Here is a 27,488-nt window from a genome sequence, read left to right on the forward strand (position 1 = left end):
GGTATCTTTGCAAGATCTTGACAAGGTGTTCTTTAAGAGTATGAATCAGGAAGTCCCATTTTAGCAGATGTCTCAGAATTGCATGGCTCTCCTGAATGCTCTCCTGAAATCAAGATGGCGGCCATGGCCTGTGGTGCCCCCATTTTGTGGAGAAGTAAATATGTTTCCTGGAATAAATATTTCTTTCTCTTTACATTGCATGAAGCAACTGCAAGTAGAATGTGCATAGACTGTGATGCTTCTAATCTTGGGAATATCCACTGAGTGTTTTCTACATGTTGATTTGTATTGTAACTAGGTCTCGACAAAGGAAGCCAGTACAGTTTCCAAGTAGCAGCCATGACAGCCAATGGGACGGGACCTTTCTCAGACTGGTCTACGGCAGAAACTCCAGAGAGCGATCTTGATGGTAATTATTGTTCTTTTCACATCCATTATACCTCTGTTTTCCCTTCTGCTGATTGTGGCATTGACCCTTCAGCTCAAGTTGCTACAGAGGTCAGGTGTATACAGGTTTCCAACTCACTGGGTATTTTTCAGGAAGAGGTTTCCTGGCTGCATGCTGTTAAATTTATCTCTTTCTATGGAGAATGAAGCAGACATGAGACATGAGATGGCTTTATTCTCTGCCAGTGGTTCCACCAGAGTTTTTAGCACCTGTCTTTCCTTTTGCCAGCTTCCGTACCATTCACTAAAATGTAACAGAGGGGTAGATACACAAAACCAGGTTATTTTCCCCCTGTTGCCTCTGCATTCACCATACTGTGGTACCCACTGGGTACAAGCAAAAGAGCAGGATTGCTGTGTGGCAGGAAAGAGACTCCTCCGCTACCAGTCCATCGCGCAGAGATTCCTCAGCATCCCAAGCTGAGACCTTCTCTTGCTCTGAAGTGTTTTAGCTGCCAGGACAGAGGTGTAGGCCAGCCATCTCACAGGAAATTAAAGTGGCCTTCCCGGTTGAGGCCAAGAAACAGCTTATCTTATCTACCTGCAGAAGCCCCTGAGACAGGCAGAAGAATGGCACTGAGGTCCATCTCATATATTGCACCCACCATCTGATATAGCCACCCGCGGAAGGTGTTTTCTTTCAGCTATGATGACTATTGAAAGAAAACCGTCCCTGTGTGAAGCCTTGCCATTCCACACACTAGTTAACGTATTGTTATTTTTCTTTGTCTTTTCCAAGAGATATTACTCAGAGACAGACTGCATGCCCTTTGCATCTAGTCAGTCCAGACCTCTGGCGGGTGCAAGTGGTGGCTAGATCTTCCCCGGTATCCCACTGCATGGGGAAGGAAGAGGGACTGAGAGAGGAGAGAGAGCAGAGTAGCAGAATGAGAGCAATAAAAGGGAGCTTCAGAAAGAGAAAGCCACCTTTACTTCTGCTCCTGCCTGCTGAAGCTTTTCACCTTGCTTCCCACTGATGGGAAGTGCCTGATGGACAAGCCTTGTAGCAAGGCAATCCCTGGCAGAAAAAACTCACCTGGCTTTACTATGAATGGATGTAACAACACTTGAAAAGCCCAATTACAACCTCCGCACTGCTCCCCTGTCTTCTCTCTGCTGTCCCTTTCCCGAACCCAAGTTATTGCTTATTTTATGGATTTTTGTGGATTACTAGCTACAGAGATGAAGAAATGCGCATGAAGTGTCAACCAAATGGTTTGGAGCTTTCAAGTAGGAGTGAGAAGGCTTCAAGCTACAACATCTATTTTGTTTTCATCCAAAACTTGCGATCGACAAACCAAATCTGATCCAAGAGGCATGCACAGAAAATTAAAAAATTCTGAACCAGGAATATGAGCTAAGTGCCACCACTGAATGGAACTCACAGCCTTCCACATACAAACCCACCTCTGCTTACTGAAAGCTTTCTTCATTTCAGCGGTTATCTTGTTGCTGCTACTGTAGAGCAACTGAGAGTCAGAGATCCTTGCTAATGTGTTGCTGATCACTAGGGATCTGCTAGGAGATCCAAAGATCTACCTTCTGCTCACTCCAGCTTAGAAAACCCCTTCCGGAACATTCCTTCAGAAACCCTCAAGGCTTCCACAGTCCTGCCAAACAGATTGCTAACTGCAGTTCCCTCTTTGCTCTTTTCCATATAGCAGTTTCCTCACCGGATGCTTTCTTGGCATCTGCTGTAGCACGAAAACGAACAGTATCTTGAAGAACTCCCCGAACTCCCCCTGGAAACGCCTTTTAATTAGCATGTTTTGTTAAAGTGATTAAAAATCCAAACACTGCTGCTAATCCAAGGTTCCCTGGAAAGCTAAAATGGGTTTCTGACAGCTGGGGAGGTTTTAAATATTTATTTTGAGCATCAAATATTGTGGGGTGTTTTTGTTCTGTTTATTCAAGGAGAAGCAACCTGGATGCTCCCTTTCCCCACAAAGGACCAGAATACCAGGAAACTTGGATCTGTCTCCTATATTCTAGGATACATGGGATATCCACTGGAGTTGGGGCAGGGACAATTTTCTACGGCTTTTAGTTGGTTTATTTATCTTACTGGCATTTGTTTTTGTATACTGCAAGATAGCCTAAGATCTCCAAGCAGTTTGAATTTCATCGGTACTTTTAGGAACATAAGGATATAAGAAGTGCCATGTCAGCTCAAACTAGGGGTCCACATGGGCCAGCATTCTGTTTGCACCCAGGACAACCAGCTGCCCATCAGATCATACAAGAAAGGCATACGTGCAACAGTACCCACCCAATCTTCCCCAACATTTTCTCTACATGGGCACACTTCTTCTGATCTGGAGGGAGCATAGACCTATCAGGACTCGTAGCCATGAATAGCCTTTCCCTCCAGCAATGGGTAGCCTTCTCCTCCTTTGAAGGCATCTGAAGTGATGGCCATCACTCCACCTTGTGGAAGCGAATTCCATAGTCTGTCTACACAGTGTGTGAAGAGTGCTGTAAAGGTCTCCCCTCCTTTACACTCTATGCAAACAGCCTCTTCCCTCTGTGCCTCTTTTGCTGCCTGTTCTCAGCTTTTCCTCGAACCCCAGCCTTGATGATGACTTCCTTAGCCTGGCGTCCTCCGGATATTTGAGACTACAACTCCCAGCATTCTGGATCACTGTCCTTATAGTCTGGGCCTGGTGGGAACTGAAGTCTGGAGGGCAAAAGGGTGGGGAATACTCTCTCTGATGTCTTCCATGGTGCATCTTTATCCTGGAACTTCCTTTCTCACCTTTAAAATGACCTCCACCCCCCTACCGACCAGGACTGTGTTTATGTCAAGAATCCACAGGAAACAAACTCTGTGTGTGACAGAAAGTTGAATTGCATGAGAGCACAGGGTGCAGGAGGCAGCTTCCCAACTGTCTGATTTTCATTTTTGAAAGACAAGTTTCTAGCCATGTTATGTTTGAAAATGTCTGGACAAAGTTTGCAGAAACCAAGAAGCCAGTGGGATTACAGAATAAGTTATCCAACGGTTCAAGGAAGGAATTCCATGCTCAGCATATCTCCTCCTTCCTTGAAAATTTGAAAATGGTAAATTTGACTGGTTTGCAAGTTTATATATGCAGGTTAAAAAATGTAGGTTTGTTAGAAGGAATTTGTATTGCCTGGAGACAGAATTTCAATTTTGTTGTTGCTAGTATAAAGTACCCTGGGCTCCCACTTACTCACCCGTTCTGTGTTTTGTGCCATGAGTTACTACCCAATACATTGTCCGTTTCCACAGTTCGACTATATCTCCTCTACGGTCTTCGCTTCTTTTTCATCAAATGGTGTATTTGTTGTTGTTTTTTATTTTCCTGTGATTTTATATCTTATTATAGAGACAGGGGGCACCACAACTTCTGCTGTATGTTGCCTTTTATAAAGTTAGACATAAACTGATCCTTGATAGTGATAAAAATAGCAAAAAGTATTGAATATATTGATGTGCCTCATTTAAGTTCTGTATTTGGAACACATCCATATGTGCAGTAGCTGAACACACTTCCAAGGTACACAACTGGATTGTAAATGCATGCACAGTGCACCAGGAACTTAACAGGATCGTGTTTGTTGGCTTCTCCCCTTGTAAACATCGCTTAATTCAAGAATCAATCGACTTTAGGATGGTGGCATTGGTGTGAAAAGACTTGTAAAAACTGCTGTGTGTATTAAGGCTTCTAATGTTCTAATGAGATTTTCCAGTGGTTTCAATAGTACTAGGGAAGACTTTCAGTGTGTTGACCAAGATTTATTGCAAAGCCCATAAAACACCAAGGGCATGGATGGAAGAATCTATGATACCCTGCACCTGAAAAGTATTTGTCCTTTTGCTTCTGATATCCCCCATTTCCAAGCTTTTTAGTGGGAATACTTCACAAAAGGAGCACCCTTTGTCAGAGTTTGCACAACATTTTGCATTTGGACATAATGTGACCGGCCTTCCCATTGGGGAAAAGACTGCAATTTATCTCTTCTGCTCTCAGAGACAAGTTGCTCTATTGCCCTTCTGGGGAGACCTGTGATATGACCGCTCCGATGTAAACCTCTGGGAAAGGCTTGCTTTGTCCTAAAATGTTCTAAAGCCCCACACCATTAGATGGGATAATGAACAGGAAGATTGCCTTGCATGTAATACATTTCATGTAAATACTCTGCAAATATTATCCATGTTTTCCTGTGGACTGATATTTTTTGCAAGCGTTGTAGCATTCATCAAAGCATGTTCAGAAATGAGGCAGGCTGAGTAGGGGAAAAATAAGAATATGCATGCTCTTAATGGATGCTGCAGAGCTGGATTGCTTCTAGGAAATGTGACCAGCAAATAGAAGCATGCCATTATAACTGGTTATGTTTCTAGTCCCTAGTGCCACCACTGAGTATTTCATGCTTGATTGTACTTATGTATCAATGGTTTTTCTGTGGCTATTCTTCGAGCTAGTTCTAGGCACACCATTTCATGAACTGAGTGGTTTCTTCCATCTGTCGTTATTTCATTAAGGATAATTTCTATTTGCCCTATAATCTCACTCTTTTCAAAATGTTAATAATAATAATTTATAAGAATAAATGCAAAAGACAAGAGGTAGTCTGGAAATGACTGAATTTGGTAAGTGTTGTGGTCAGAAATCTTATGCGCTGTATCAATTAAGTTGGGCATTAGAAGATAAAACCAAGATAAGCCGGATGGCCTGACAGTCCAGATTGGCATGCTAATTCTGCATGAGATACAGAGAGTCACTTGACTTTCCCCCGCTCCGTTCCCAGCCACAATATACTGAACCCAAAGTGTGCTCTTGTCATTGTTCAAACACAGATGGTCCCAGTGCTAACGCTTCACTCCTTTGACTCCTAGAATCTCAGGTTCCTGACCAGCCAAGCTCTCTTCATGTCAGGCCTTTGTCAACCAGCATCGTCATGAGCTGGACGCCGCCACTGAATCCGAACATCGTCGTGCGTGGATACATCATCGGCTACGGCGTGGGCAGCCCCTATGCTGAGACAGTCCGAGTGGACAGCAAACAGCGATACTATTCCATTGAACATTTGGGTAGGTGGTTGTTCCTCTTCAGGGCTGTTCAGTGACAGAAGCACTCAGAAGCATTTATTTGTTTGTGATACTGCTATTCCAGCTTCCTTCCTGCAAGGAACTCAAATCAGCTGGCATAACCCTCCACCTCTCCAGCTTAACCTCACTGTGAAGTAGGTCAAGGTGGTTGTCTCTAATTAGCCCTGGCACCCAGGGAGCATTGTGGCTGAGTGGGCACTAGAACCTGGACCTTCCGAGTCCCACCCCAGGACTGTGACTTAGGTTAGGCCTCCCCTCTGGTAGGGCTTCGGGTCAAATCAGTGGTAGTCTTGAAACTCAGGTCAAATCTTGTGGCTGATTTGCTGTAGATGTGTCTGAAATTTGGAATGTGTCTACAGGGGTGTATAACAGGCACCCACAGTATGGTTATAGCAAGCTGAGGCAGAACTGATTTGGGATTAATTGGGGATTGTCCATATACATTCTAAATGGGGTAGAGCTGAACTCCTTTCTACTGTATTTCTCAGACACTTCAGCTTCTGAAGCAGATGTCTTGGCTCAGTGTGGTTGCACCATGAGACAGAGAACCGACTTCTGTCTCTTTGTCACATTTGCCCAAGAATTGCTTTGTTCACACAAGACGGCCTTAGTTCTCAGCTTGAGTTCAATTCGACAAAGTCGCTGGGCTGCAATTTGCAAGTCAGCCCAGTAGTTTCTGGAATCATCACTTTCTGGATGGTGAGCAGGCTCCCCACATCCAACCACCCCTGTGCCAAATCGTCTGGAAGTATGCTCCTTCCCAACCCTTCTGCATCTACAGTCCCTGCTGCTAGCTGGCATCATTACCCTTAAAACTAGCTGAGGGCCGCTGAAATGTTACTGCAGTGCTGCAAAGGAGGGTAGCTCCTTGTCTGAGGGACAGAGCTGCCGTGGCTGTCCCAGCAAGAACTGACACCACCAGTACTTCATGGTGATGCCATTCATGGTCAAGTCTCCTCGCCTAGGAACACCTTTGTGACTTGTGTCGGCCCTGTGACAGGAAGGAACAAGGCACTCTCAGCATTGATCTCATTATTTAGGTTCATTTATATACTGCTTGATAGCCAAAACTCTCTGGGGAGCAAGCCACCATTCAACCTGAAGAATGTAGTAGTAACGTCAAAGTAGACATTAGCTTCGTAAACTCTGAACTCTGCATTGTCTAAGAGTTCAGGGTATCGAGGAAAGTGATACATGTCTTTCCACATCTACCAATATGCCAATATTTGGGAGGAAATAATTAAAAATGGTCAGTGAGGCATTTGCAAGGGAGCATCTTTGGACAGAGAATCATAGAATAGCAGAATCAGAGGGGGCCCTGAAGGCCATTGGGTCCTTCAACCCCCTGCTGTTGCAGGCACACAATTTATACCACCCCACTCAGATGGCTGCCCAGTTTCTTTTTGAATGTCTCCACTTTGGGAGAGCCCACAACTTCTCTAGGCAGCTGTTTCCATTCTCATATAGCTCTTACAGTCGGGAAACATTTCCTGATATCTAGTCTGAAACTGGTTTGTCACAACTTGAGTTGATTATTCTGCGCCCTATACTCTGGTATCAGCGAGAAGAGATCTTATCGAAAGTGCATTGTACTGGAATACACAAAGTCCAGAGCCATTCATTCTGATCCATCCCCCTCTTGATTTTTTATAAGATTTTGTTTGAGTTTCAGCTTAAAAGTATCATCACTGTGCCCCAGGACATTCTTAGAACTATTAGATTTATACCCTACTTTTTTCTTATGGACTAGGAATTTATTAAGTACATTCTGTCTGTGTTCTGTGGATTGTCATGCAACTTTTGTTCTGTTATCCGCTCAGTGATAGAAATGGGTTTTTTAAAAAAACAAAATGTAGTTCTACTTGAATTGAAGCAAATAGCCACCACACCAGAAGAAAATAAAAATGATTTACAAGTCTGTAGTATCCACATGACTTGCAAAAAGCCAGTTCATTCTGGAATCCATGGGCAGGATTTCTAGAACTTTGAATTCATTTGCACATTTCTCCAACATCCACTTGCAGCTGGGTTTGTTGACCACCAAGGCATTGGTAGACTTGGAATGGTGGCGTGTTTCTTTTTCCATTGTGCTGCTTGGAAGGGGGAATGTTGATCCAGCAAATGGTTGTTCACACTCGTAGGAATGCCCAGCCGTATATTCTGGAAAACTGCCTGCTTCGTACTCATTAATTTCCTTGGCATCCATAGTGTCACCAACACATTTTCTTAATCAAGTTGTTTTGCTGGGCAGGGGACTGTGTGAAATAGCTGATCTAATGATGAGCTTGTTCAGTTGATAGTAGAATCCAAAATATAATCAGCATTTTTTATGCCATGGCTGCCACATCCGTCATTACTCAGAAGGATGCTTTTGCTTGCTAACAAAGTTTAAATGCTAATGAATGCCACGCTGAGTGGATATGAAGTCCTGTGCTTTACTCCAGAGCTCTCTCAATCGGCACCAATGTATGAACACAATGGCAATCAAACCCTCACACTTGGTGTGTGTCAAAAGAGTATCAGGAGGCGTTTGATTATCCATCACACATTTTCCCTGATGCCTTTTCTTGATGCTGTACGGGGGAAGTACACTACAGTAAAATGGAGAGAGGACTTTGCTTCCTATTTTCAAAGAAAGCAAGATCAAACTTTGAGAAAATTACCTATCATCTTCCTTACTTTCTTAATGTGCAGCTTTTACACATCCTGAAAGGCTTTGGTGCAGTTCTGGTGCTTTGCAAACATTAGATCTGGCAGCAAGATAGTGAAAGAGTCCTTGTACCCTTATTTTATGTATCTATGTATTTGTATCCCACCTGGGCTAGGAGTCTGTGACTGGCCCAAAGTCACCTACTTGACTCCGTGGCTGATCAGGGACTAACACCCAGATCGCCTGAGTCCCAGTCCCATGTTCTGCTCTTCAGAGTGTCTAAGACACTACACCACGCTGCCTCTCAACCCTAGAAGGCCTATCATTATTACAATATATGTCCCTTTGCTTATTTAATATTGAGTACTTATATCCCATCCCATGTTGTGGTGTTCAAGACACCAGAAATAATAAAATACAAAGAGACAGAGAGAGATGAGAAGAGGAAGAGGGAAAGGGATTAAAAGGCTAACATGCCATAAAAAGGAAGAGAAATAAACACAAGCAATGCAATATCAGCAAGATCAGAAGAATTGCATATCATTGATGGCAAGGCCAAGCAGCCCAGTGCTGCTTCAGAAAGTCAAACACCTTCCAAATCAGAAAAGTTGTAATTCTAAAGCAAAAGGACTCCAGGTAGGGGGCAAATGGGACCCTCCCCCCAAGCAGAGTGTGGTGCCAGAGCAAGTCTTCGCCTTATTCCCACCATGTGTGACATGGTAACCTTGTTTGCAGAAGCACAGCTGCATGTCTACCTGCAGCAGGATTCATCAGCAGGAGGAGGCAACACGAGAGCCATCATGCTGGGCCGGGCAATGAACTTGAAGCTGCTGCCTCCATTAGAAGAGCCCCTGGGCTATTCCTGGACTTCCCCAAGGGCAGGAGGCAATGCCAGAAAGAAATCACCCCATGGAAAGAGGAGGATTATGAGCAAGCAGCAGAAGCCCAAACAGAAGGCTGGGCATGGGGCCTCCCTTAAAACAGAACACTGAACTAATGAGCCAGCTGCACTGATTCACAGCCAGCTGCAAATGAGCTCAGCCAGAGCCTGCTCTTAGTTGCTGAGAGCTTCTTCCAAGCACCTGCCTTGACTCTTTGAAAGCAAACAGGTTCCTTAACCTTCGGCAATCTCCTCCAACCAACTCTCTTGGACACCCCTGCTTGACCTGCATGTTTGGCAAAACAAATTCTCTAAATCAGACTGGTTTCTCCCAGTGAGGCTGCTATTGCCTGGCATTGGCATTTCTGGACTCAAGAACAGTAAACAGTTTTACAACCCATTGTGCTTTATACCTGTGTGAACTCTTGTGCAAACAGTTCCATATTGTGCCTGTGCAACAGGTTGAGAATGACTTTTGCATGATGTATAACCAATTGCAAAGAATACAGAACCAGTTCTGATCGTGAAACTCCTGAAATCTTTTAGTACTATTTGTGAAACTTGGTTAGTACTACCTGAATTGTGAATAACACCACATGATTCCATACTTAGTAACAAGACAAAAGATTCATTCAAGTAACAAGATCCATTCAAGGTCAGTTCCTCTTTTGCTACCATTGAAGGTCACTATTCCTTCATCTGTCTGTAAACTAGACAGACCTGATCATGAGCAGTAGGTATGTAAATACTCCCAAAGGCTGATTAAGATCTTCATCAGATGCCTTGTTGTATATCGCATCACCAAAAAAAGTTTGTGTTGGTGGGTAGCGTGAAGCAGGGTCTTTGCCGCTGCAGCCCCAAGGGAGATCAAGTTGGCTACTGGACTTCAAACAGAACTTAGGTTTCACAAGGCCATCTGCTTTTTAATTTTTAAAAAAAATTATTTTGACCTGTTTGAAAATGTGTTTTGCTTTTGTTTTGATGCTGCTTTGATGTTATTGAATTTTATGTAATTGTACATTGCTTGGAGAGCCCTGGTGGGCAGAAAAGTGATTAATACATATTTTAAAGAAATAATATATTTCATCTGCTGTTTCAAAGTGAGCAGCCAAACACTTTCTAGTAGTTCTTCAAGAGTGACTTTTAAGCAAGCAGGCCTTAGGGAGGTACTTCTGGGAATCTTTCAAGGAAAGTAAAGGTCATGACATTAAGATGTTGATTCACTGAAGGATAAGTAGAACAGATCGAATGCAGAGGACCCCCAAAACCAATCCTTGCCTCTTTAATTAAAGATTTCAGGAAACAGGGCTGGAAAGACACCTGCTGGAGAAACTGGAGAATTGCTAACTGGATTTAGATAGCTCATCAGCCTAGGGGAGATTAATTTTTTTTCAAACATTCTTATGCAATTTGATAGGAAAAATGGGCATCTTGAAAAATAAAAAAGAAGAAGAAATTTCAGCAACATTTTCATGGGTGGGGTACAGTACTCTTGGGCTTACCTTAATTTCAGGGTGATGAGCTAATTGTGTAGGTATCTCTCCAGCAGTTTGCAGATTTCTTGCCTTCCCATTCTTCAATTAAAGCCCCTAAAAGATAATTCCTCCCAAGGGCTTTTCACAGCTTAGGAAGTGTAAGCAACCAGGGAGTCTGGAGAGAGTTGGAAAGGTGCATGATAAAATGGAAAACTTGGGCAATTCTGTCTGCCACTGGGCAGGAACAGGGCAAGCTCAAAAACTGCTTGGAAAAGGGTGCAAAGAAGGTCTGAATCATCCTCATAATGAAGCAGGAAAGCAGAAGCCTCTTGCTCAGGAGAGAGGCAGGCTTTCAGTGAATTACCATCCAGAAGTTCTTGCTATTTTTTAGGTGAAATCCCCTTTCCTATAATTTGGTGCACTGGTTTTGGGCTCTGAAGCAACAGGAAAAAATGTCCCGCTTTCCAGTGTCAGAGACGAGTTACCCGTCTTCCTACTGGGGAATGTAAACAGGTTACTGGTGGTCTACTGGGGTGCTGTCGCATTCATATCCTGCTCGTGGACGTGCCGTTGGTGCCTGGCTGGGCACTGAGGCAAGAGAGGAAGGGACAAAATAGTCTAATCCTGTAAGATTCTTTTTATGTCCTCATCTAAGTGACAGCCTCTCCAATATTCAGGGATGGCTTTCATATCAGCATTCAATATGTGATAAAAGAGGGAAATAAATGAAACACTCGTGGATGGAAAATGAAATGAAAGGGGCTGGCAAGATGGAACAAAACCTGAAATGAACTCTTTGGATGACAAATGCACAGAAATTTAAAGTGCCGCTCCGCAATCCTGTTTTATGTGATCTTCATTGCGGGATGCCCAGTCACAGCCTGACCAATCATGTAAGACTCGGTCTCTGCTCTCTGTTGGTTCCATTTCCATGAGTCCTGTGACTACAGCCACCAAGATGGCTTTAGGTTCCTGGGAACCACCAGGGGGCAATTTTCTTGCTGGGAGCCACTTGTATTTTGGGACAAGATGTAATTCTGGTCCTAACTGAAATGCATCTTTGTACTGTTATTGATGGGTTTATAACCCTAATCCTTGTGTATAGTAATAGCTTGACACATTCTGATCAGTGCATTGATATTCACTTGACATTTTACATTTGGTATGTCTTATAGTTATTGTTGAACTATCCTGAAGTGTTACAGAGGGAATGTCCTACAGCATCAGAGGATCCTGTTCCTAGAGGCTAGGCTAGTTCCTAGATCTGTGATCTGAGACTATGCTGTGACATTGAAGCTGGGGAATGGGGCTTTAACCCTCTCTCCTTTCCCCTTGCAGCTGGTGAGCAAAGGGCTTCCCTCTGAGGATGAGAAGGTGACTTCAGAAAAGTATAAAGGAGTGTTCTGAGACACTCCAACTGGTTGGTTTAAAAAAAAAAAAGGATCTAATGGAATCTAATTTTTCATCTGATGGAAAATTCAGGGCAGGAGGAGGGAAAGCTGAAGATAGCTCACCTTTCCACTTCTTTTGCTCTGCACAGGATGCCCCAAAACCTCCAAGTTTGGGGATTTATGGGCATTGCGATAAGATTGTGCCCCATACTGAGCGAACTTCTCCAGTGTTGTAAATTGCCTAGGTATGGGTTATAAATACACAGCTGATGAAGGGGGAGGGGGCATCACCTATTCTTCAAATGTTCTTTCTTCTTGTGATCTCCAGGTCTTTTATCAACGTTTCCTTAATTTAGCTGGGGCTGAACTGCCTGGCTGCATCACGCATCATTTCAAAAGTAAATCTTTTTGCTCCTGACTGAATGTAGCAATTCATATTTTGTTGGAACAGATGTTTCAGTGCTGTCTGTTAAACAGAGGTCAACCTCCTGGTAGACACTGCCCTAAAGTCCATTCAAATTTATTAATACTGGGAGAAAGAGAATTGGGAATTGCTCACATTGGTGATGGTCATTCTAGTTTACTTCTTGTAAGTTACTTGCATGCTATGTTTCTGGCTAAATAAAAAGAGATTCCAACTGCACCAAAAAGTTATCAGGCATGAAACATTGTTCAGACTCAGATTAGTGCTAGGAGAGACACCCTGAGGATTATATTACAAAGTCAAGGCACCGCTACGTGAAGGTTTGTTATGGATCACCAGTTGCTTTACCTTGGATGATCTGGGGAACCCAAAGAATTACCTTGAAGGAGAGCTTAGTCACCATGCTGGTGCTTGTTGGAGAAGGTAGGTCTTGAAGCAGCTCCATCTCAAGCTGTTTAGCTTAGGGATATTACCAGTTCAGAAATCACAGGAAATTCATCCATGCAAAAGTGATCATGATTTGGGAGGGGAAAAAATTCTGAAGAAGATCCACTGTTTCTTTTTAAAATATGGATATATTCTTTACAGGATGGACCTTCTTATTTTTTATTGTGGGGAAGGATTGACAATTATGCAAAACATCACCACCAGCACATTACATTTATATCCCACTATCTTTCCTCTTTCAAGAAACCCAAAGCTCCTCCCCTCCATTTAATTTTCACATCACTGTGAGGTTGGTTGGGCTGGGAGACCTTGTCTAGACCAAACTCGTAGGAGGAACCACTAGACTAAGCTGGCCCAAGTCCAAACTTGCAATGTAAACTCCGTGGCAAGGGGAAACAGGAATGCACAACTCCTGGGTCCCAGACCATCCTGGGAACCACTAAGCCATTCCATTTGGCTTATACTGCCTTACATAATCAGTCTGCTCTGTACGTTGTGTTAAAGTAAACTTAAAAGAAACCTTGCATGATTTTGTGGTTGAAAGGATGTTCAGGTCCTTTATGGCTGGCCGACATTTGTTTCCACAGACTTCAGATCAGCAGATACTGCCTTGGATTGAAGCAATACTTCTTTTTTCATAGTGCTCATATGAAAATATGGAAACCATGCACAAGCTGTCTTCCTTGATGGCTTCATCTCATACAATCGTGGTGAGCTCTGGAGATAGGGATGTGAGAGCAGACACCCATCATGTCTCTTGCTCTCTTGGGAAGGAAGCCCCACATGATAGGGTTGAATGAAGAAAGGTGATAGAAATACCTCTCACTCTACTCGGGAAGTGTCCTAGGATTCTGAAGGAAAGGCTTATTCTCGTTTGGCTTGATGGCCTCAAAAGCGTTCACTGTAGATTTCAGTACAGGACCATAGTGCAGTGCTGAAAAATTGCCATTTTCATGCATCTGATATCTCCCATGCTATTTGTTTGAAAAAAAATCCCTTTTCAAAATTCAGTGGAAAATATTCTCACCAGCAGGACATAGGGCACTTGTGCTTGCCTTGTTTGTGACTTAGTTGAGGGGTGTGTCCAGGTGTCCTGTCCCGTTGTGCAATCATCTCTCCGAGGTCTCCATCCTCCCTTCCACCCTGCACTTCAGTTAACACCCAGAGGATGTTGCAGAATGGTGGAGAAAAGAGTCATAACCGCAGAATGCACATATGAGCAGCTTCAGTAACCTTCCAATGATAAGGCAAATTCAAAGGTAAATCTGTCAAACAGCAAAATGCATCTTGGGGAATTATGATCTGTGGAGCGTCTAAGCTACACAATATCAGGATAAAGCCCTGTTCTTGATTTTCAGCAGGAGCACAAGGAGAACTTGATTCCCACAGTCCTATATGCATCAGAATCCTTTGATGCTCACAGGGGAAGACAAGTCTACCTGGAAAAGCAAAGTCACTCCCGTCAAATACAACAAATGAAAGCAAGGAGAAATGTTGAGAGAACAGTTTGAGAGTAGATCAGTTTTCAATGATCAAAAAGTATCAAAGGCTCAGTCAAGTGTGCCTTCTTTTCAACATCATATTAATTTAATTAGGGAGGGTCAACTATAATTTAAGCATATCTTTTTATGCAAAAAGGTATAACAAAAAGATGAAGAGAGACATGCAAATACTTTGGCATGTAATCAAAGTGTAGTCACACACAACAAGGTTAAAAAGCACAAAGAGCTGCTTTATTGCTAATGTAAGACCACTTTTTTTATCTTGTCTGATTAGAGACGCATGAGAAATTTGCTCATTTCCCCCCCCCCCCCCGCTTTCCATGGATTTATTCAGTCAGTATCTTCCAGTCTGGTGTATATTTCTGAGCTTGTGGTACATTCTACAAAAATGAAACACAACAAACAACACATGTTCGATGGCATGTGCCCATTTAAAAATATGCAAAGAAAAATCTGTCTCTTTCCAAAATACAACCATGATGTAGATGATAGATGTCTCTACCAAAAGACGCATGCATTTCAAAATACACACAAAAATGCATGCTTAATGTACACATTATGGAAAATATGTATGGACTGTATCACAAGTTGGTGCAGGAAGACGATGGGACCAGCTTGACCTGAAAACCTGACAACCTTGGCCAGACTGAGATCGACAGATCCATCCATCCCTACCCCCCTCTGCCATTCGTGTCCACTTCGATGGGCAACAGATTCATGTTGTATAGATGCAAACCCACCTCTACCCATGCAGCCCTCCATACAGACAAGTCCCTGTGAGCAGAAGCTTGATGCCCAGAAGAGTCCGGGAGAAGATACAGGTGTGTGGGGATGCAGTGGGGCAGAGGGGAAAATCCACCAGGGAACCTTATGATTCAGCAATCTGGATCCCCATTCATTAGGCTTGTATCACACTGACTCGCTGTTGTGCGAGTCAAGCCAGCTTGCAATCCTCCATCTCTAAGACAGGTCACAGTTTCAGTAGACGAGAGCCATCACTGTATTCTTCCTCCCCTTGGAAAGGAACGGAAGAGTGTGCAGGGGACTCTGAGCAACTAGTGGGGCTTTTCTTGTTCCCCCTATGGTTGCAGTCTGTGGAATGACCTGAATGTGCATTTATTTATTTGCATGTTCAGGCAAATAAGGACAACGTTGCATCCATAGCTCAGAAGAGCCTGGGAGAAGCCTGGAAGCCTGGGAATCCACCAAAAACTCGAGATTACAGCTCTGAAGCAGCTACAGAATCCTCAGATGGTTAGCTCTAGACTTAGCCTGCCTGCAAGATTGACCTTCAGGACTTCTGTAATGATATCGACTCCACTTTTTCTTAAGAATCCTCTGATTTTTAGGGAATGAGAGTGTGGAGGCCACATGTGGACCATGTGTTAAAGACCCGCCTTTTTAGATGCTCTTTCTCAAAGGTGTGAGGGACACTTCAATAAGTAATTCCCAAGAGAGGTGTAGCTTTCCCCTCCTTCAGCCTCTCCCTGAGGATAGACTGTGTAGGGAGAAACAAGTCTTGAAGGAAGGAAGCAGGCAAGAGAGGTAGAAAATGCCAGTACATCCCTACTCCTCTTATTCTGCCCTTGGGACAGAGATGTACTCTGGGCCTCCAAGCAAAATGCATACCTTAATACAGTGAGCACTGATCATTCCCTCACTCCTTGTAAGCATATACCTTCCTCTCTCTCTCTCTTTTAATGTAGGGTTCTATTACCCTTACCTGGGCCCGCTAACATGGTATCGCTACCATGATGAAGAGGCAAAACATGTAACAACCTGGCATCTCTAGACATCTATGAGTACATGGACTCAAGCAAACTTTCACCATGTTATCCTTTTCTAGGAAATTCACTGAAAGAAACTTCCTTCTCCAGTGCACTGTGCAGCCTGAGCCATTCATATTATTTTTCTTTCTATGTGTGGATGTTCAGGCATAACTCATACATCAATGTAAGCCTGCAAAGATAAACGGTGAACTTATTTTAGATTCTAAAATTCCAATACTTCTCAGATCATGGTGGCTTATTTCAAATTATTTTCTCCTTAGGTTGCCTGCTACTTTTATCTATTCTTGCATCCGAATTTTGCCTGCTCCAGGTTGTGTTTGTTGCAGCATTTCCAGTCAGATATACCTCACGTAGGCATTTTCTTTTTAAGCTTGGTTAAGCTTTACACTTGACACTAAATGCACTGAACTTGCAGTGCACAGTGGGAGTTGCAAAGGTTCGTTTCTCTGCAGGCGTCCAACTTACAAGTAACTGTGTTCAAGCTCCGGTTGGTCTTCAAAAGACCTTGGTGCTTGGCGTTGAGAAATCCAGGATGTGTTTCCTGCAAAAGGCTGGGCTGACACCTTAAAAGCTATTGTAAGGATGGGATTTACTCTTAATCTCCAGCATGTGCCTGATTGCTTGGAGAAGCAGAGAGAATTTCTAATGAGAGAACCCAAATGCCGTAATTTTGCATCTTTTTCAATAGCATCTTTGCCCACCACTGCACAAAAGTATTCCTGTAATATATCATACTCTTGGAACATCAGAATGACATCTTAATAGCATGTAGTTCAAAGAAGGTTGCCTCCCCCATGTCCGTACGAGATGCGTTCACCAAAGAGCCAACAAAACCCTTTGGGTATTTACACGGCTAGTCCATTTAATCATTCATCGCTTGAAGGGACTGGTGTTATGAAGATGTGGCCTCTGGAACATTACAGGAGCAGAGTGGTAACTTGAAGCATTCATACAAGTGTCAGAAGATGGTCACACCTGGGTTGGCTTCATACTAGTTATCACTCACAGAGTAATTCACCTGGATGAAAAGAGAAAGACTAGTTTGGTCCTTATCGTGGCTGAGACAGCAGTCAGAGCGGAAGGAAGAATCAGGGGCTGTTCCCACAGGCACAGTCCAGAGATCCAGAGGGAGCAACAACTGAAGGACCAAGCCAGTGGTCAGAACCAGGAAAGTTCTCTTGTCACTCATGCAACAACAAAGAAAGGCATCACCCAAACAGAGGACAGAAAGGGCATCCATTGGCGTAACATTGGCATGTACTAATGTGTCAGCATTGATGCCAGAATACAAATTAGTATAATGCAAATAGAAATGTAGACTGTGGCCAGGTGGCTTGTACATCTTGCTCAGTCTGCTGTCCAGGTGTCAAAAGGGGATCGGCAGCTTCAAGGTCAAGGTCTTCCTACTGATGGAGACCTCTGTCCATGGCTCTGTCCTTCTTACTGAGTACACCTTCAGAAGAGTTGGACAGTTCAGTTTACACCTTCAATAGTGACTCCTCCAAACAGAGGACTGTCCTCTGTAGAAGAGGACAAATGGCCATGCTACCCAAACAGCAAATATTTTGTAGTCTGCATTGCCTGGGAGCACACAGAGACCAGCCTGGATAGGCAGGGCCAGTCCAGAGGTCGTGAATACTGTAGAGTTCAGTAACGTGCTCCACAAGCCATTTCTTGTTGGTCACATCAGAGCGCTGCTCGTTGCCAATCTTGAACTCAGGATTTCTGAAATTCTGAAGGCACCCATGTAGTAAGGTGCTTCTGCCAAGCCAGGCTACTGGCAGGGTGCGGGGTGACTTTAAGGGGCAATCCTGTGCTTGTTTAGATGGAGAAATCTTACATTTCTTAGCATGCTGCAGCCAAATCTAAGATTGCACCCTTGTGTGCTTGTGTGATAATGTAATTCTTCCTTTACTTTGCTTTGCCCTGTCCTGCCCTGCCCCTTTTGGAGAGCCATGGATTCATGTGAAGCCTCACTGGCAGTCTGAAAAGATGCCTGCCACATATGGATCTCCCACCTTAAGAAACACACTGTTTCTTGTGCATTTGGAGCTTAACACAGTTCTTCAAGGAGAACATTTTCAGGTTAAAAGTATTGTAAAATGAGTGCAAGAGGTTGACAAGATGCACTTGGAAACCCGCCCAGGTTCCACACATAAACTCGCCATAGTCACACAGAGCCTATGCAAATGGCATCCTGCTGGCATTTGCCAGTGTTTTGGGTGACAGAATTGGCTATCTCAGATTTCCCTCAAACAGAAATGCACAAATCAGCAAAACCTGAGTTTGCTGGGCCTCAGTGACTTCCTTCTTGAAGGCCAAGAAGTGCCGTTGTTGTTGTTGTTGTGCAAGTTGTGACTCAAGCTCAAAAATATATGAACTTGAATTGTAGATTTTGCTTGGGTCTGGCTAATCCTGGGCAAAAGCAAGCAGAAATGAATTTGTCATCCATCCCTATCCTCACCCTTGCGAGGGCCAGCTCTGACAGAGGGAAAGAAGCAGTGATTAATTCAACGAGGGTTGAATGATGGCTCCCCAGGAGAATCCTAAGGCGTGAACAATTCACAGCAGGATCGTGTGGAACATTCGGTACACCTGCGTCTATTGATGTAGCCAGATCTAGTTGTATTGATTCCCTCTTTCTGCAGGCCCTGGAAGAAGTGCTTGCCTCAGTGTTCCTTTTGCTTTAATGCCAAATTATAGAACAACAAAAATGAGGTTAAAATTTAAATTAACCCAGATTAAAGCTTCCCAAGAGGCAAGATTATTTCCAAAATCATCTCAGCCCAAGCTGCTATGCAAGATGGAAAGGAACCATCTTCTAAGCAAAGTCTTCCTGTGGTTCAAGAGAGAGGGAGAGAGAGAAATTAGCTGCTTTGGCAAACATTACCCTGATATGAGGTTAATGCTAAGCTCATACAGCATTTAAAAAATAAAAATAAATGAAAGCTGCTAATATGATTAAAGGCAGCTAATAGGATTAAAAGGTTCTTTAAAATGGGATCTGTTCCTAAGATGGGTTTTAGGTCTGCATTGCATTACACTTGCTGTATTCTGCACCTGTTCCGACACAGTAAGCTAAGGCTTAGCAAAAATATCCAATATTTTCAAAGGGCTTCCAATTTAGGAAGAAAGGCTCCAGCTCCAGATCATTTTCAAGGCTAATGACAAATACATTTGTTCTTTTCTCCCTCCTGGGGTACCTTATGGTTCTCTTCACCCCCAGTTTTAAACAGAAGCTAGGTTTGCACATCACAACAACAATCCCATGTGGTTTCCATGCTGCAGGGATGTGCCTGACAGATGATAAAATGGCTTCAGTCCTAGCATGGTTTCCACTCTCCTTTCTCAGTCCTCCCGCTGTCGGCCGATGTCCCATCAGTCTCTGCACCTGCAATTCAATGCTATACTGGATGCTGGTGCAGCTTCAGCATCTGCTGCTGCTGTTCTTTCCAGGGAACTCTGTTGTAGCTGCAAGCCAGGACAGTGGAAACCATGATGCCCGGTTTGGATGACCAGAGAAACCATGGGAAAGCACACCGCAGGCGATGACTATTGTTTGTTCAGACTATTGTTTGCCAGCATGGCTTCTAAAAACTAAGCACACCACACCGAAATGGCAGGGTTCAGGTGATACCACAGACCATCCTGTACAAGAAACCACCATGGCTTTTCATGTTGTGTGAACTCTGCTGCCTCTTCTTTTCTCATTTTAGGTTTGCTTGGCAGTGGCTCATCCTATCCTTTGGTTCATTATGGCACTAAAGCCAGATGGTAACCCAAGTTGGTAGCCCTCTCTGTGGATGATGAAACTGAGAGTCCATTTTCCAACCCTTTCAGAGGTCCTGCTCACCCATGCCAGCAGCAGGGGGTGGGGGGTGTCTTACTTTCTCATACGCTTGCTAGTGCTTAAACATGCATATAATTGCACTCAAGTACAAATTATGTCAACAAAAAGTATCAAACCGTTATGTGAATTTCTGCTCTGGCATTCATGTAGCCAAGGCCTTTGCTAACAGCGCTCTGCAGGTACTTGTAGATAACCAGCTGAGAGCCTTTCTCTAGAAGGGTGCAAATGGTATTCATTTGGTAAATAGCTGCTTGTCACCTGAATTAAAAGGAGATAGCGTTTTGTGTTTGTTGGGAAAATACCCTCAATTTCTCTTTATCTTTTGGGATATATTTGTCATGATGCAATAATGATCTTGATATTGTTTCTGGATGTCTCACGAGACACAGGCATGAAACAGAGGATCACTTTGCTTGCAATAGCTCTGTGGGCACACATGGATGTGTGCGTGTGTTTTCCTACCTTGGCTCCCGCTTAAGGTATATCATTGCTCATTTTATAGAAAGGCAGGTCAAATGGGGATGAAGCCTCTATGAGTTCTTTTTCCCTGCAGGTAATATTTTTAAAGAACAGTCTTACTCACATAAGATGAATTTGGATGGGGGAAGTTTATGATGGGGTGTCCTGGCTAGACACCTCTTCCCAACGGATTCCCAGAGTTGAGAGCACATTTGAAGTGCCTCTTACAGTGGGGCAGGAGAAGGTCTCGAGTGCAGCCATGTTGCTATAGAGACACTGATGCTGCGCCTGTGGATGCTGGAGATTCAGCGCCAGTTCACCTCCCCTTGCCTCTCGTGTACAGCTGTGGGAGGAAAGCCCGTGCATGTTCACTCAGTGCAAATAACATCCTTAGCCAGAAAGCTAATCATGGAAATTCTCTGAATATCTCTCTGTATCCATCTCCATGAATGCCAAATAATTTCTGCTTGGCCAATAAGGCTGTAGTGAATGCGGGTGGAATGAATAATGCTCTCGGAATGATCTGTTCACCCTCGAGTGTTATGAATGGATAACTGCTCTAGATATTCATGAAGCCCTTTTTTTTAAAGTTGAGCTCCTTTCTTTGGCAATGAACATGCCATCCATCTCATTAGTAACATTAACCAAATGTATCAATGTAGGACATAAAAGTAATTACAAAATACTGGGGTAGGGAATCATTAAGCAGTATTGTAAAATAAGTAATATTGATTCATTTGGCATTTGAATAATAGGATTAATCATCCTGAACATGTCTGGGATTTTAAATTGGAATGAAATATGGAATTTTGTATCAAGGATGTCGGTCGCACTTGCTTAAGAGCGACCTGGTTCCAGTATGGCTAAGCGCTGCAGGAAATGAGTGACTGTAAGAATCATAGGCTTGGTTAGATCATTGGTTGTAAGCAATTGCCTCTTGATCATGATTTCCAAAGCGTGTCCCATGGAGAAAAGCATCTGTTGCAGTGGTTGTTGCATGTGAGAATGGCCATGCTAGATCGGACCAGAGGTATAGCTAGATAGCATTCTGATAGATAGATAGATAGATAGATAGCGGCCAACCAGTTGCCACAAGAAGACGTGAGTGCAACAGCACCCTGCAACCCAGGTTCTCCAGCAGCGTGTGTATGTAGGCATACTGCCTTTAAGAATCAGGGCTAGTAGCCATGGGTAGCCTTCTCCTCTGGGAAGTTGCCTGATCCATTTTTAAAGCTGTTCAAATTGGTGGGCATGCCCTGAACTTTTCACCAACCTGCTTCATGGGCGGACCCCAGGTTCTAGTGTTATGAGGAATGGAGGAAAATATCTCTCTCGGTCTAGTCTCTCCACGTCATGCAAGATTCTGTACACTGCTACATTTCTCCCCTGACTCACTTTTTTGCTGAACTATACAGTCCCAGCAGTTGTAAGCTTTCTTCTTTAGGAAGTCGCATGTTCATTGTAGTTGCAGTTTTCAGCACTTCTTCCAGCTCTACAATATCCTTTGTGTGAGGGTGTGGTGACCAGAATGATACCCAGTATCCTAAGTGTGATCGCACCATAAGTTTGGATAAGGAGAGCATTGGCCATTTTATTTACTGCCCCTGTCCTAATATGCTTCATAGCAGCTTTGCACCTGGTCAGCATTTCTATTGAGCTGTCCACCACAGCCCCAGCATCTATTTCTTGGTCAGTCACCACAAGCTCAGACCCAATCCTCTTTTATTTGAAGTTGGGGGGATTTTTTGCCTCAGTGTGTATTACTTTACCCATGTTTACATTGATCTACGTTTTCCATGTTGATGCTCATTCTCCCAGTTTGGAGAGGTCCTTTTGGACCTTTGTGTTTCAACCACCTTAAATATTTTGGTGTCATCTGCAAACCTGGCCACTTGACTGCTTACTCCTAATTCCAGGCCATCGATGTGTTAAGTTGGAAAGCATTGGTCCCAGTGCAGAACCTTATGTATAACCCTAATATTTATGTTCCTCCATTAGAGAATGTGCCATTTATTCCTACCCTCTGCTTTCTGTGTTTTAACCAGTTACTAATTCATAAGAGCACTTCCCTCATCTTCTGTCCTAAGTTTGCTCAGCAGTCTTTGATGACAGACTTTGTCAAAAGGCTTTTCGAAAACTAGGTAAACAATGTCTACCAGATCAACTCTCTCCATGTGTGTATTCAGACTCTCAAAGATTATTGAAACAAGATTTACATTTGCAGAAGATATGCTGATTCTCAGCTGGGCATGTCCATCTATATGCTTACTAATTTCATCTTTACTAACACTTTCAACCTATTTACCCAAAATAAAAGTTATACCATTTAGCCTATATTTTCCTGAATTCTACCCAGATCCTCTCTAAAAAAATTGGCATTCTATTTGCCATTCTTCAGTCTTCTTGGCTGATGTTATATATTTTAAGAAGATCAGCAATTTCATATTTGAGGTCTTTAAGAATTCTAGGATGGATGCCATTTAGACCCAGTGATTTATTAGTTTACAATTTATCAATAAACTGCAAGCTTCCTACTTTGTCACCACTATTTTCCTTAGTTCCTCAGACCATCTTCCTAAAAACATCATTTCAAGCACAGGTGCTTCCTATATTATCTCTAGTGAAAGATAAAAATCCTTCATTCAGCTCCTCTGCAATCTTCTTATCAGAGATGTGTACCTTGAAAAGCTAGCTGCCATGTTGAGCAAGAAGGCTATATATAGCACCAATCACCATTTGCTATTCAGATATCAATATTCTGACATGGGATGTAGTAGGGATGTACTAGGCTTGCCTGAAGTGGCCAGATGAATATCAGACGATCACAAGGAATTCCCAGAGGCTTTCAGTGCCTAGAAATCATGGCTCCATCTCTGGGTCCTGACTGACCAGTATGGCTCAATAGAAGATGTCTACCCCAAGCTGTTAGGAGGAAAACTGCTTGGTTCTCTTTCAGACAATTGAAAGAAGTGTGTGTGTTTCTGAGTGCAAGAGAGAAGTGAACCTTCAGGTTTAATACAGAAATAAAACTGGGCCGCTAGGCATTGAAAACATGAAGGAATACTGCTACTTAGATCACTGAATGCAGAGAACTGTTGTTTCTCGAGGGGGTTCAGATGACCAGCAATGAACAGAGTATTAAAAGGGAAAACAAAACAAAAGCAGCTGTACAAACCAAGACCCCAAGGGCAAAATAGTGTTCTTCACATACGGGATGAATCGGATAGGTAGCAAGTAACCAACCTTTAGCAGCAAGCAAAGCATTTCCCCTGACAAAGAGACATATCTTAAAATGCACCGGGAGCAATGCGTTGGTGCACCAGGACATGGTTGGTTGGTTGGTTTTGTTCAGATACCAACCCTCAAGGAACACATGAGGGACGCCAGGGCTACTGGGAGTCTCCCACTCACTGCCGATGACCTTATGCCACTGGCTGGTGTTTGCTGCTGCTGCCTCCAAGACGCTGTCAACCGCTGCCTGGTGCGTGTGCACCCAGGGAGAGGCTGACTGGCACAAGATTGTGCTGTGAGTGAAGAAACTTCACGCATGTTCAGTACTGTGTACCTGAGGAACTTCAGAGTGAAGTTGAAAGCAGACAAACGGTGCTTGCTGTTAAGGGTCCAAATCCAGGGTTAGAGATGCATCAACCAGTTCTAGCAGGGGTCACAGTCCCCCTGAAAGACCGTGTTTACAGCTTGACCCGGCCCTTCAGATGTCAGTTCAGATGGAAGCTGTGGTCAAAGGTGTGTGTTACCAGCTTTGACTGATTCTCCAACTGTCCTTCTTCGTGCAGAAGGGTAACCTAAAGTTGGTAGTGCACACCCTGGTAACTGATAGGCTGGATTTTTGCAATGCTGTCTACATAGGGCGACCCTTGTGCCCACTCTGGAAATTGCAACTAGTCTAAAACATGGCAGCCAGGTTGGTCTCTGGGTCATCATGGAGAGACTGGCTGCCACTATGATTCTGGACACAGTACAAGGCATTGGTAATTACCTTTAAAACCTTTCATGGTCCAAGTTCAAAATAATTTAGAAGCACCTTTGCCCATATATTCCACCTCACCCACAAAATTCTCCTGGGGATAATCTTCTAAGGTCTGCCTCTGTAAGATTAATGTCTGCCACCCAGAGGACTTTCTTAGTGGTTGTTCCTAAACAGCACAGCATATTCCAATATGCAAACAAATTTTAAGAGGATTTAACAGCTAAATATTTTTAGTACAAACTGGACCTGTGAAAAGCAGCTGACTAGCATGCACCACCATGCCATTCAATACCCTTTAAATACCATTAAATGCCTAGGAGAAGAGGGCAGTGATAACTTACTGCCAAAAAGATGACAAAATCTGTGGCATGTGGGCCTCAGAAGGGAGATCATTCCACAATGGAGGGACCTACCACTGAGAAGGCCCTTTCCCTTGTTGAATTCAGAATCCCAAAATTCAGCTAGTTCAGTTGAATTGAGAACTGAATTCAGAATTCAGTTAGAAGAATATGAGGCAGAATGACGTTGTCATCTGTGCTAAATAGCTCTAGAAAGTATATCTGTCCCTTAAACTGTCTCAGCATTTCATTTCTTTCTCCCTGTGCACCAACAACTGCTTTTTACTGAATATGGGAGACATTTCAGTGAAGTTTGCACATTCCTATTCATGTCCCATTCATGGAATTCCACAAGTTTATTACATAGTGAATTGAATTAAATTATTATTTAGTTCATTATTGAAGTAAGTCATTACTTCAATAATGGGGTGAGAGGAGAGATTTCATGTTGTAAATAGTAAATGATTCCTTGTCTTTTAATAATAATAATAATAATAATAATAATAATAATAGAAAACAAACACAGTCTATCCCTGCTCTGTGTCACTTTTGGACAAGTTCATTCCTAAATCCATTCAATATCAGCATTAAAATGTTAGAGGCTTTTGAGTGCTATTTTTGTTGTTGGCCACACAAATAATTTCATTAAATATGTCTTTATAATACCTAGTTTTAAATGTGGTTTGTCAGAAAATAAAATTTGTTTCCCAAAGTACACATTGCAAAATTCGGAGAAATGTGAAAACTTCAGGATAACGATGCTCTGCTTCACAGATTCGTGTGTGGATTGCAGATCAAGTCAGTTGTAATTAGAACTTGCAAAGAGTGAATTCCTCAAGCAGCCCTACCAGAATGCATGGGCCCTATTACTATGCAGACATTACTTGGGTTGCATACTTGTTTACATGATTTATTAGCCACTGTTCACCCAAAGCTATCAGAGCATTTTACAACCTCAAAGCCATAAAACAGAAATAATAAATAAAACAGGTCAGAAAGAAAATTCCAGCATAAAACAATCTAAGTAAAATGACAGGGGGATAATAAAAATTAACCAAAAGTATTCAGCAGGTGGTAAACAGAAAATAAAAAGACAGGCCGATGAACTTCCCTGGATTAGACCCCTCAATGCAGTGTGGTGCAACCAAGAATGAACTTTCCTTCTGGTCACTGCCAGCCTTACTTTGGATGACTGAGGAACCCACAACAGGGGCCCAGAAGCTGATCCTCATATCTGGACAGGTTCAAAGAGAAAGCAGGATCCCTGTTAAAAGATCCAGTTTACTGGTCCCCAGAAACTGGCTAGGAGACACTTTAGTTGTGCTAGAAGTGGGGATATTTTGTGTGACTTCAAATGTGACACATGGCAGCCTTCTAAGATGGTACCAGTGGATAGTTTTGCTCAGACAGCTTCTCCGTTTTTAGGCGTGGGCTCAAGTCAAGTCTCACGTCTTTACTTTCAAGTTCAAGCGGAGTCTCAAGTCACTGCACGAAATTTTCGAATCAAGTTCCAAATGTTCCTCTCCAGCTGCACTCACCGCCTTGTCCCTCGCTCCCACCTCCTTCCTTGTGCCAAAAGGAAGACCCGAAGCCTTGCCTATTCTGCCCGTCTTCTTGAAATCCCTCTCTCCCCCCATCTCTGCTGTGTTCATGCCTGCCTTCCAGCCATTGCAGAAGCCTTCCACTGAGATCACCCCATAACATCCTGGCAAACAATGGTCTACCCTGGTGGTTTTAAAAAAAATGGCACAAAGGTTGAGCCGAGTCGAGTCGAGTCACTTGCTTGTTGCTCCTGAATCGAGTCTGAGTTGAGTTGCTGATGTGACATGGGGGAGACATGGGGGAGAGTCGCTCAGCTTGAGTACCCAACACTGCCACCCACCAAAAAAACCCACAAGTTGATGGGAATCACTTGGCCTTGTGAATATAAGACAGATCTAAAAGCACCTCCAGATTACCAAGTAAGAATGCATGAAAATTTGTTTCACTTAATTCTTATCAAGATTTTAGCCAGTCTGCACTTTCGGAACAGAACTTGGATTCCATATGCTTCCAGATTTGCAAAGCAATTCTTTGGCCAAAAAATAAAAGAAAAATTCAGAAGCACATGCACAGAGAGGTTTGGCTGTTGGGTGTTATAGAAATAAATACATACATACTACATTTGCAAAATGCACAAAAATGTATAAATTTGAAAAATGCACACAAATATTTTTTAATCAATAGAAGAATGCATGCCTTTTTCAAAATGTGCACAACTGATGTATACATTTGGGAAAATGCACCGAACTTCATGTGAAAAGAAAGGAAAATGCTCAAGTCAAAATGGACTTGAGAACTTTGGCCCATGGCCAAGTGATAATAGAAGACAAAAGCAACCCTATGAAGAACATGATGAGTATTAACTCCCAGGCCCAAAACACACGAGAGGCCTATTTCCAGCCTTTAAATACTCTCTACAGAATGTAACCGCCTCTGAGAATACAGATGTGGTCATTCACAACAGAGAGTGGGCCCAAAAACACCTCAAAGCCTCAGGTTTTCGAGCTGTTTTGTATCTCAGCGTGTTCCTGCTAAATAGAGAGTTTTAAGCAAGTCCTTTTGCTTCTGATTTGTGACCTACATTTAGCATCATCAGTGCCAATTTGCATGTGCACAATATATCAGCCAACGTGTGTCCTGGGAAAAGATATAGGATCAAAATCTCCTCAAAGAAACAAGAAAAATGTGCAGTGTCTTTTCTCCTATAAACCCCAACTCCAGTAAACAA

The 27,488-nt window shown here is 43.1% G+C and overlaps 1 protein-coding gene across 1 annotated transcript in view; it reads left to right on the forward strand.

Annotated features, from left to right (window-relative positions):
* The window catches only part of DCC (DCC netrin 1 receptor), a 647,852-nt gene that overhangs the window by 483,774 nt on the left and 136,590 nt on the right, over nucleotides 1-27,488 (forward strand). The window contains exons 14-15 of the mRNA XM_044431047.1: nucleotides 299-409; nucleotides 5,312-5,506. Of these exons, the coding sequence (XP_044286982.1) occupies nucleotides 299-409; nucleotides 5,312-5,506 (306 nt within the window). The remainder of the gene's footprint in view (nucleotides 1-298; nucleotides 410-5,311; nucleotides 5,507-27,488) is intronic.

The sequence above is a fragment of the Varanus komodoensis genome, unplaced genomic scaffold, assembly GCF_004798865.1.
Source record: "Varanus komodoensis strain SLA01 unplaced genomic scaffold, ASM479886v1 scaffold22, whole genome shotgun sequence".
Lineage (NCBI taxonomy): Eukaryota > Metazoa > Chordata > Lepidosauria > Squamata > Varanidae > Varanus > Varanus komodoensis.